The sequence below is a fragment of the Gopherus evgoodei genome, chromosome 2 (assembly GCF_007399415.2).
Source record: "Gopherus evgoodei ecotype Sinaloan lineage chromosome 2, rGopEvg1_v1.p, whole genome shotgun sequence".
NCBI classification, from domain to species: Eukaryota; Metazoa; Chordata; order Testudines; family Testudinidae; genus Gopherus; species Gopherus evgoodei.
This window is the reverse complement of record NC_044323.1, coordinates 7482947-7495301: the sequence shown is the minus strand read 5'-3', so window position 1 is coordinate 7495301 and position 12355 is coordinate 7482947. Positions and strand designations below refer to the sequence as shown.

The following is a 12355-nucleotide window of genomic DNA, read 5'->3' as shown; positions in this document are numbered from 1 at the left end:
TTCGGTTACCATTTGAAATAATGCAAGGAGAAATAATTATCTGGCAGCTGCCTTAAAAGAATGAGGAGATGAGGGCTGCACATGCTATTAAAGAAGTAGATTGGATACTGGGCCAAGCTCATGCTAAAACAGCCTGGAAGCAGGACCAACTCCCACAGAGATTTGTCTCTAAGCCAAGTTCAGCAGTGATGTGTAGAACTTAAGTTACAAATCTTTGTGAGAGTTGTGCTTGTTTACGCCAGAATTGGTCCACAGGTAGAATTAAATTGCAACAACATATTTTTGCACTCCATCAAATGCCAAATCAGTGTAAGTTACATTACTTTACCACTCACACCTGATGCGTAAGTTACACCATTAACATTAGCAATTCCTTTTACCTACTGACTAGGAGTCCGTTGCAATATCCAACATGACTACAATGCAAAAGGATCTTCATATATGACCTCAGGATTGTTTATTGGCAAAAAGAGAAAGGAGAGGAGATTCTGAATGCAGGAACAATGGTCAAATACACAGCTGGGTGACATAAAAGCTATTTTGTAAAGTAAACAGATGTGCACGTGGCAGGGTGTTGGGCAAGAACTGCTGGCTCAGCCCTCTGTCACACCAGCCCCCATTAAAGGAAGTTAACTGGAGCTGGCTAGAGAAAACCTGCAACTAACTGGGAGACAGTTGCCCACACAATTATCCTGGGGCTATGTAAAAGGCTGGGATGAAGGAAGCCAAGAGGAGGAGCAAGGGAGTGGAAGCAGAATGATAGCTTTTCCCTCCTGGGTGCAGACACTAGAACCCAAGCGGTGCATGCTGAAAAGATGGTGGGAGCACAACCTGTAAATAAACGGCATCAGTGATTACTGAAGCCCAGGGTCTCTGAGTGACTGCCAGCACAACAGGGGCAGGAGCCAACAGGGCCCTGCAGCGCCCCACTACAGCACATAATTGTCATTTTACAGATAGAAAGACGAAGGCTGAGAAGTTATGAGATTTATTCAAGGCTGCACTGAGCCAATGGCAGAGTTAGAATAAAACTTAGCAGGCCCTGGATTTGTCTCAGATTCACAAACAATTTTGGTGATTCGTTATACATTATGGCAGTGAAACAATGGAAAAAACAAGGACTGTGCTATAGTATCTTAAACATTTTCTAAAGAGAATCTTTAAGTGTGAGTTTTAAAACAAGTTAATATAATTAAAACTATGGCTCAAGGCTTTTGAAGTTGGTATGACCTCGCTTTTTCAAGCGGTTTAAAGAAAACGCTACAATGCTGGAATAGCACAAAGCATATCTATTGCTGTTTTGGGGAGTTATCATTTAACTAGTGGTTTGCGTTGGGGCTACTTTAAACCAGAATAGTTCTTGAGATATCTGTACAATGAAGAGGATAGATAAACCTACAGCTGAGGGGTTGAGAGGAGCGATTTGTCAATAGGTGCATACTGGGTTAGAAGTGTGAAGGCTCCTGTGTCATGCATGCAGCCAAACGCAGAATTTCACCCAGTGAACAGCCAATGTGCTTCTGAGTCTCCTATTCTGCTCACTGATCGTACTCAACAAATGTTTGTTAGATGCAGAGCAGTAGATGAAAAATGCAGGAAGAGTGCCAGAGCACAATAGCTAAATTGATCATACCTGAAAAATGCAGGCTAGAAAAGAAAGGAGAAATGCTATTACATTTCCAATTCCCTCGTGGTCTTCCTGTTTGGGGAAGATAACAAAGAAGAATTTTTTAAGAGTTACTGAGTTTTATTGTGCAAAGTGCTGCTTGACATTTGATAGAAGTACTTAGTACCACAGTAGAATGAGAATATCATAACAGCAGAATACGAAGTCAGACTGGAGTTAAATCAATATTCATTGAACAAAATACCAGAAATTGAGATGTATGGATCAATTTATACCACAAAATAAAAACTGTGAAACACTAAATGATTTAGACTTTTTTTTAAAAAGATGTACTTTATGCTGATTCCACAATACATTTTCTAAATGATATAAAAATGCACTATCTGAAGAAACATGCAATTTATCAAAACAGACATTTTAAAGTGGGACAATATGTCCACATAAAACCCTTCCAGGATGTCAAAAGTAAGATTCTCCTCCACCTTTCAAATGAACGACATTACTCCACTTCCTTCAGGGAAAAAAAGATTTTGCAACATGCCCTGAAGCTCAAAAAATTCAGGCTCTGACAGATCAGAGTGCATGAAGTATATTCATTCATGTGAATAATGCTCCCCGGATAAACAAAGCATAACTTAAAAAGCTATGGTGTGCAATAGCCACCGATGATCTGATACCTGTATAACTCTAATCCTCCCCTCCCTGCCCACATAGTACAACTCAAAAGTCAATAAAAGGTTACCTGAAAAGAATACTCTGCTAGATGAACTCCTCGAATGAGGTTCAGTGCCCCACACATGATACTGAGAACAAGGGACAGAATCCCCAACGGAGTCACAGGCTGCATTCTGTAGATAGGGGCTTCAGATCAAAAAAAAAAAAAAAAAAAAAAAAAAGAGATACTATTGAAATGAAGTAATTGGAATTAATTTTCTTTTTCATAACGTAACTCAAATTCAGTCGAATTGTGGGTTGTATATTCAAGGCCTTGTGTGCTCTCTGGCAAGATGGACTTTAGTTTTGTGGCAAGGCACCCACAGTTTCTGCTGCATTTCATTGCTGAGTTCTCAGGGCACCTGGAAATTTTAAAGCAGCTACCAATAAGCTGAAGTGATTTTTAATGGACTGAATGATAAGATTAGTCCATCAGCACTTGCATTATGCATCTGGATATTAAGTGTCACTTATTCTATGCCACATCTAAATTTTCAGTTGCAGCACGCTACAGATTTTTGTATCGAAGATACTGCACTTCCTTGTCAGTAGAAAAGCCGGAGGTTTTGGCATCCAGAAGTCATGGCAGGTGGCTTACAGTTCTGGCACTCAAGAAGCAGTTACAGCTTTTGACACTGGAGAGAAGTATCTCCTCTTTGCTGCTCCTTGTGGGCAGAGGTAACTTTACACATAGGGATGGAAAGGGGCTATAACTCTTAGGGTGCATCTACACTGCAGGATTCTTTTGGTGGTGTGTAGTATACATACGTGTATAGGCCTTCCAGCACAGGTATCAACAGCAGCATAGATATGTTCTCTACTGGCCCAAGCTGTGCCTCCCATCTACACTGCAGCATCCCGCTGCGGAGCCCTTCCACGCAGCAGGGAAAGGCTCCAGCAGAAGAGAAAAGGCTCAGCATTTCCCCACTGCTCCCCCTTTCCAGAGTACTTCCTCCCTGCAGTGAAACGCTCTGGCAGCAGGGAGCAGCTGAAGTCTTTCCACACTGCCTGCCCTCTGCCTGACTTTCACTGCAGTGAAAAGCACACCGTGTCCACTCTGCACTGCACAGCTTCACGAAAAGTTGTGTGATGTGTAGACCTAGCTTTAGTTCCTGATCCCAGCAAACCCTCAACAGCTGCACTGCTGGTACCCATATCCAACACTGATGGTTTAAGCACCTTATCTGCCAACATTAACCTGCCCTTACGCTTCAGGAGGAACTTCAGCACTGAGATGAGTTGGCTAAGTTCACACCTCAGATATTGGGCTCTAATTCTCTCTAACACTAAGATCCACTAGATGCAAGAAAGAAGAGAAGGGTCATCAAGGAGTCTCCCTCATTCTTACAATGTTTTGGCCTCAGCCCAGATATAGCCAGTAGCTGGCTGTTATCCCCAGACTCTGTAGCACAGAGGAGCTCCACATTGCACCCTCACCAGCCACTCATGCCTGGAGGAGAGGGGGACAGAGGCAGCCGGCACAGGACGTAGTTCCATGAGCTTTTATGCCATCTGAGAATTCCTCTCTACCAGGTTAGGTCTCAGTTCAGCAGCTGCAGCTGGATTCCAGCATCTTTGCGTTGCTAAGGTAGCAAAGAGCCTACAAGCAGGGAAGATAATGTGGAGCACCATTTTATGCTCATTGCAGCTTCAGGAAGACTAAACAAAATAGACAAGGTTTTCCATATACCCATAAGGGCTAAAGATGCATTCATAAAACAGCAGAGGACCGAAATGCAATCATGAAAAATACAGAATACCCAAGTTAAATATTTAAGCATTATATAAATCCATACAAACAATAAGTTTACATATTAACTTTGTTAATATCAGACAAACACACAAGAGCAAGGAGTTAAGAGGCAGCAATTCCTTTATTGGAAGGGCCTCAGAAACAGAAGTAATGTTACTCCACCTCAAAAATACACACTAGTAGCAATATAGGGATGCAAAATTAGGATGTATGTTTTCTAGCACCTTTAATCCAGCTATCTCAAAATGCAGTACAAATATTACACTTCCCCAGGACAGGAGCTCCCCTATAGGATAAATGTGTATCACTGCATTTCACTCTTTAGTAGAATGCAGTAGCTGTTTAATACAGTGATACTGAACAGTTTAACGTAGGAATGTCATCCAAATAAAGTCTTATCCTATAACAGAGGTTTCCTTAACATGACTTTACAGCAAGCTTCAATGCCATTTGAATACAGTGGTGTGAATTAGAGCTAATAAATGGCTACACAATTAACTCATCTGGCACGTCCCCACACACCTGCTTTTATTTCAGACACTGCTGTGGCAGCAGCCACATTTGTTATGCAACATGTCAGCATCATGCAACATTATTGTACACAAGCGTACACTGAAATCAACAGTGCAGGTATCTCAGTCATTTAAATATGACTTTGCATAATAAATAACAGCAACGAAATTTAAGATCTAAATGGCTCACTGAACAGCGTTTAGTCTGATAAGCAGCACCAGCATGTTTTATTTTCTCAATGATCTGCACACACACTTTACTGTACATTACTCTTGATATTTTAGTAAAATTTAATCCAAGCAATAGTGCATATTCCTCCCCCCCACAATTTTCCCAAAAAGAGCACTGATTCGCCTGCCCTCCTCGTCTGGCTATCCCTTGATTGCAAGTTGCCAAGTGTGTTCATGCAGACGACATATGCCTTGGCACTGCGTCACACCCCTCTGACATACCGAAGAGAGTGTTCTAAACACAGATATGGTGGCTATGACCGATTGTCATCAGCTGCACCTGATACCAAGTGGAAGTAAGACTGTGTTGAGTGTTTTTCACTCACATCACGCACAAGTGGGCAGAGAGCTGAATATAGTTCTCAATGGTCAGCGAATAAAGCATGATTCACACCTGGTCTATCTAGGTGTCACATTGGACAGAACTCTCACATATCATGACCATTTTATAAAGACAGCGACTAAGGTCAAAACACGCAAACCTGCTCAGAAAGCTGGCTGGAATGACATAGGGTACCAAAGCCCAAACATTACGCACTTCAGCCATGGCACTGCGTTATTCAGTGGCAGAGTACTGCACTCGGGTATGGGCTCACTTGTCTCACACAAAGATGATTGACATACAACTTAATTCCACCATGCGTATTATTTCAGGCACACTTAAATCTACTCCTCTACCATGTCAGTATCAATGGGGTAGCAGTGTTAGTCTGGATCTGCAAAAGCAGCAAAGAGTCCTGTGGCACCTTATGGACCAGGGGTCAGCAACCTTTCAGAAGTGCTGTGCCAAGTCTTCAATTATTCACACTCTGATTTAAGGTTTTGCATGCCGGTAATACATTTTAATGTTTTCAGAAGGTCACTTTCTAGAAGTCTATAATATATAACTAAACTATTGTTGTATGTAAAGTTAATAAGGTTTCAAAATGTTTAAGAAGCTTCATTTAAAATTAGATTAAAATGCAGAGCCCTCCGGACCAGCAGCCAGGATTCGGGCAGTGGGACTGCCACTGAAAATCAGCTTGTGTGCTGCCTTCAGCGCCTGTGCCATAGGCTGCCTACCCGTTACAGACTAACAGACATATTGCAGTATGAGCTTTAGTGGGTGAATACCCACTTCGTCGGATGCATCTATCATGGTTACTGGTTCTCTGCAATATTGCTTCACTCAGTGTTTGCAGAGAGGAAAGCGTAGCAAAGCTCCTGATGACACTGCAGGATATGCCACATCCACTGTTAAAGACTTGTTTAATCCACCACATGATCATCTGTCCTCACATTATCTGTTGAGGGGTTTATGGTAGAAGACACGTGGTGAGCTCCGTGGGCTGCAGGGAAAGTGACAAATAATTATCTTGTCTCGGACCCACTCAATGTCATCCCGGGTTTGATTTACCATGAAGGCAATGGAGCCTTCTGAACTGGTTTCGTACTGACATGGAATTTGTGCTGCAGCAAAATCTCAGTGGCATTTTATAGACAGTCCACCATGTCAACGTGGGCAGCCACAAACTAGGACACATATTTTGAGGACTGCAAAATGACTCAGCTTCCTGGAAGTCTTCAGGCCTTGAACATCATTGATAAGAACACTGTGGCTTGGCTTGACCGGACTGCATATGCCAAATAAATAAATAGCCAAGATTCACTTCAGAGCCAATGAGTGTTTCACTTTAAAACAAATAGGAATTGTCAATAACTAATATAAGAGTAATTCTTCCCTGCTTGAAGTAAGCATGTCATCAGCTTCCAGTCCCCAGTGAGAAACTACGGAAGCCACATATTGAGACTTCAATATGATGAAGAATCTAGATTGGAAAATTTACAAATTCGAAGTTCTATACAGGAAGCAATAAGGGTTAATATCATGGGAGAAAAAGAGTGGAGATTGCTATGCCTGATCATGTGGGGCTGGTTTATTTCTGACTAGGAACTGATCTTTATACCCCAAGACAAAAAAGTTTTAATTTTATTCCTATATAAAGTCTTAGGCACTCATAAAAAGTTGCACCACTTACAGTGGTACGGCTTATTCCCATATTTAAGAGAATAAACCACGCCAGAACTTCACTGGCTATATAAACACCATCAAGATAGAAGTTAAGTTTTCCAGAAGGCAATGACCAAGGGAACAATGCAAGCACCGGGTTCAAGCATTGTTCTTTAGCATGGTACAAAAGGGATTCCCTCTGGCCAGAGGAAATCGGGAGTAAATGGCTAGACTACGCTCACCTTTCCTACATTAGAAATAGGGACTCAGAGGATCTGGTCACAACATGGTTACAAAGTGTAGATAGGAACTAACCACCTCCCTGTGACAAGATTAAAGCCTTGGACAGTAAACATTTTTACCTGTTTACAAGGAAATGATTAGGTCCTGTCTATACTGTAACTTTCAACCTTACTGTAATCAGATCCCTTGGCTTTGTGCTGTAACCAAGTTTCCTGAGTAGTATAGTTGTAGTGTACATAAAGCCTCTGTTTCCTTCTAAGACAGAACAAGCAAATTTTGGAGGCAGCAGAATGGGATTCAGTCACTGCTTCTATTAATGACAGAAAATGAAAGACTGAGATACAGAGAAAAGCCAGAAAGGCTAAGTCAAGCAGCGGTACACAGATGAGACTGAAAGTGGTTCTTACAATAAGGATGAAACAATATCCAGGATATCTGGATTAGACCACTGAAAAGACCCGGAGGCACAAACCTAGATGGAAAATGGAAGGAAGTAATAAAGAATCCTGAGGTTATGAGAACTGAGTATTTAGTTCTGATCATTTGTTCAGGTCTAGCTTGGAAATTTTTACTGGTCTTGAAAGTATCTGTACTAGTTCAGAGTATTTCTAAGCCTAGCAGGGCATAAGATATTGTCCTTTCACATGTGGTTCTGAAAACTGATCACTAATATAACTTGCCAATCAAATCTGCTTGGTTTATAAATAAAACAGATTTTTTTTGTTAGCCATACAGATTCACCCTGAAATAAGCAAGTCAAGCTGTGTTCTAAGTTTTTGCATGGAAAAACGATACTTTAAAATGTATCTATTTGTTTTTCAGTGTTTGTTATACAGTGTTATCGGTGTGAAAGCTCTCCATGATATTTATGTAGATGTTTATCATAACTGTAAAATAGCTCTAATTCTGGTTTTATGTACAGCAACTTTAAATATAAGCGGTTATCTTGCCTGGCTACTGGGGAATAGGGAAAGGCGAGATGCTGGGAAAGGCGAGATGCTCTGAAACAATTCAAGATGGATAATCTTAAGTGAGACATCACCCTGCGGTCTCATATCTATTCTTTGAATCATTTTCTTCCTTAATCAAAAAATAAATCTTCTAGACTGGAAATATATTTTGGGTCTTTATTTACGGAACACATGATATAATGAAGCTCTTTCTCTTAAAGAAAATTAAAGCCTCAACTTACTTAAACGCAGGGGAATGTGCAATTCGTAATTCCAGTTATAATGAACTTCCATAGAGAAAATGATTTATGGTTAAAGATGAACTACTATAAGTACTTCATTAGTTTCATTATGTATCTGCTATAACACAAGGGTTGATGTCCTCTTCATCATGATGAAAAAGCTAGCCTTGAACAGGAACTATTTGTCTGAGGTTTATATGTGTTAACATGGGTTTCTCATTTCAGAAAAACACAACTGGGATTTTTAACTATTCATCATAGGTTAAAAGGTAGTTTTTAGAACTGCTGACATTAAAAAAAAAACTTTGTATGCCAATAACTTACCAGACCCCATGTGCACTTCTGTGTACCCATTAATCATCCCGTTCATCAGCTCTATATCCTCTAGTTTCAGAAGCACAGGAGGATGGAACTTCAGCTCTTCCTGAATTTTCTCCAGGCTGTTCTTCATTTGAGAGCAACTTGTGTAGTTGAAATGGTATTTCACTTTCTGAATAATATTATCTATAAGAGGGTATCAAGAAATATTAAATACTGGGATTGTTAATGAGCTAATTGATATCCCGGACTTTACTATCCCGTTTTTTTAACCTTAATTCTAGCATTTCTGAAATGTCATTGTTTACTGTTTGGCTCAAATACTTTGATAGATAATCTACACAACAAATAGAAAGCACACTTCTGGATGCTGTAACACACACACTCACCATCCCAGATATGCTTAAAACACAGCTTTACTCTGCACATAGAGATGACTAACCATGGTTTAGCAGGGTCTATGAATCACAATGAAGCTTTGAGTGCTGTAATATACCATCTACTCCGCACAACTGAACTGTATTTTAACAGTGCCAGGGATTTTAGTTTTACAGTGCAAGATGGGACCTACTATTCAAAGTCACTGCAACAACTTCTGAGACGAGGATGCACAAGGATTTTCCTGAGACTTGTACTACAAATGACTCAGACAAATATTCACAGAATATTAGGGTTGGAAGGGACCTTAGGAGGTCATCTAGTCCAACACCCTCCTCAAAGCAGGACCAACCCCAGGATAGATTTTTGCCCCAGATCCCCAAATGGCCCCCTCAAGGATTGAACTCACAACCTTAGGTTCAGCAGGCCAATGCTCAAACCACTGAGCTATCCCTCCCCCCATAGTTAGATTTTATAACAGCATTCTCATACAAAATTATCCCTCTCCACAGGTTTGAGTGAAGTGCAGAGCACTAAAACTACAACCTACAGTAGCATCTCAGTAACAATCATCCACATCTCCAGAGTTGGAGCTCCCCATTACGGATACTACTAACTGTTCTCTAGCCTAGCTTACTTGCTTATCTCTAAACTATGAAGGATGGAGGTTTTGTTACATTATTTTTTATAATGAATCATAAGTAATGAAGCAAATTAAATGTAGAAGCATATTTATAAAGAGATCTGTTTTTTAAGTGAAGTAAAAAAAAAACAAAAAAAAACTTAACTTAAAAAGGCAATACATCCAAATAGTAAGTTACAACATATCATTTAGGCTGATGGCAGCTCCTACAGAACAAGACTACAGAGTGCTTTATGACCCAGAGTGCACAGCATCAGGCAAGGATAGGGGATTTCAAGCAACAACTACAGGGATCATATTAGCGTTGCAATATCCCAAGAGTTAAACAGTTACAAAGATCAATAACTACTAAGGCAACAGTTCAGTTCTTGCAATTTATTCAGTGAAACTTAAACCTAGAAGAACGTATAAAAGATCGTGCAACAGCATAAAGGGGGAGAGAAACATGATACTGAAAATGAAAATGCAAGGAACCAAAACTTTTGCATTTTGTTTTCTTAGTATATGGCCAATGTGTGATTAAAATAAGCTAGAAATCCCTAGTCAAAATGCACGAGAGACAACAAAATGCAAATTTCAACACAGATTTATGAAGAAATTAGAATGTGGCTGGCAGACAATGCATTCACAATGCAAGAACTGCTGCATACTGTAGTTTCCCTTTAAGCATCTCTTTCTTTTAAGCAAGATCTGAAATCTCTTGTTCAGAACTGGACGTTAGTATATTAACCCATTTCACCACCCTACCCCTCACTGGGTATAGATATCTCACTAATGGAACTAATCCTACAAAGCTATTCATATTTTTCCAGAGATGTGATGTTTACAAGGGGCCCTAGTTGGTAGGTGAAAAAAAAAAAAGCCATTTATTTATGTCAGGAATCACAGGTGAGAGGACACCCTGTATGATCATGACGTGCTACCTGAACCGAAGTTATGTGGGAAGTGAAACTGTCTACCACGCTGACCTGCATCATCTCACTGTTTTCTGCGCTGCTCACACAGTCTTGTATACTTAGATTGTAAAACATTTTGGGGCAGGGACTGTCTTTTTGTTCTGTTTTTGTACAGCACCTAGCACAACAGGGCCCAGGTCTACGACTAAGACTCCTAAGAAATATCACAATATACAGTTTCATATTATTATTATATAAATATTTTTCGTACACCCTTCTCCTGCCACATAAAGCCATCTTGTACGATCAAGAATTAGCATGGCTTCTTGTCATTACCACCTTGTCTGCTTGTTTAATTATTTCAAATATGATGCTCTGTACAAAGGATTCTAACAGTAAGAGAGTAAATCTACAAACCAAATTCAAGAAAAGCATAGGGTCTGGTAGCCAAGCTTATGCTCGTAGAGTCGTATGAAGCAGAAAATTTCCACTGGAGCTCCTCCAGGAAACAAAATGCCATGACGGTTGGGCAACTGCTGGTGCAGATCCCCATGTAAGCGATGTCCCCAGAAGAATGAAAACTGAAAAGAAAACATCCATTTTAAAAATCACAATTAAGAAGTATTAGAGTTATGCTGGACATCAACTGTACGGTCTCTTAAAAATATATTTATCTTGGCCGCATTAGTTGGGAAAGAGTACTAAAAAAAAATATCTGGTTTTCATCCCAGTTGTAGTTCTATTTAAAGAAAATATACCAATCTCTGTATACAGCAGCAATTTATTTATAGCCTTTATCCCTCATACCTGTTTATGGTCCCTTCCTGTATAAAGGGCACTAGATCTAAAGTTATCACTGTTACCTGACAATGCTGAAGATTAAACATAACATGAAATTCATGCCCTGTTACACTGGCTTTGAAGAAAAACCAGTTAAAACTCTAATGTTCCTTTCTCAATTCATTCATTCAATCTAAGTTCATAGCCCCCCTCCACGCCTCAAAAATAATTATACACATACAATCACTTATAGTTCAGGTCTCCAATAATCAGCCCTTACAATCTCTAACCAGGAGTGCAGTCTCAGATGTGAACTCTGATCACTTAAATAAAATCCAACCAATTTAAAATTATACAAAATTAAACAATTCATTAATATTCCCTTTTGCAACTATCCAGAACGTGAGATTTATATTTTTCTTACAAATTAAAGCTATGCCTTTTCTAGCAATGGAAGCAGATGTTAGTCTACTATAGGTTTTAGAAAATAAGTCACTGTGCATGAAATGAGAGAGCATTTTCCTGTAGAACTGGTTCCTCAATTTCTTGTCCATAATTTTTAAGACCCAACAATCTACAATTTAAGTTTTGTGAGGCAACATTTCTCGCTCCTGGCAGGGGAATTTTTGTGGTTCCTCAGGTCTTATTAAATTGGTAGATAACTAATTGCTGCCACTGTGTGTGTCATGGCCTACTTATCTGGAGGAGATATGGGATCCTATTGGCAGGAGTCTCATCAGTTCTTCTACCACCAGTAGGATTTTCAGACCTGACTATGGAAGTTGTGCGAGACTCCTACTGGAAATCCATTGTTGTAAGTTTGAGCCAAATGGCTGTGTTCACTGCGTGATTTCTGATCGTAGGAAGCACCCACATTCATGCATAAAACAACTGGCACTATTTTAAAAAAGTGAATTTTCATCATATCAGTCTTGCTGTATTAGGTAGGAATTGCATGGCTGAGGTGCAAATCAAAATACTGGATAATCACAGGTCCCACCCAGGAACGCTGGTAGCAGTTTAAAATTCACACACATGGAGTGGGATTTTCATAAGTGCCTAAAGGAGATGGGCACAC

General features: G+C 39.9%; 1 protein-coding gene across 15 annotated transcripts in view; it reads right to left on the bottom strand.

The window, feature by feature from the left end:
• Nucleotides 1-12355, bottom strand: part of SEC22C (SEC22 homolog C, vesicle trafficking protein) — an 84110-nt gene that overhangs the window by 51018 nt on the left and 20737 nt on the right. For all 15 annotated transcript variants that reach the window (XM_030549953.1, XM_030549951.1, XM_030549940.1 and 12 more), the window contains 4 exons: nucleotides 10915-11078; nucleotides 8587-8766; nucleotides 2370-2488; nucleotides 1634-1699 (listed from right to left, as the gene is read on the bottom strand). In XM_030549953.1, coding sequence (XP_030405813.1) covers nucleotides 1634-1699; nucleotides 2370-2488; nucleotides 8587-8766; nucleotides 10915-11078 — 529 coding nt within the window. The remainder of the gene's footprint in view (nucleotides 1-1633; nucleotides 1700-2369; nucleotides 2489-8586; nucleotides 8767-10914; nucleotides 11079-12355) is intronic.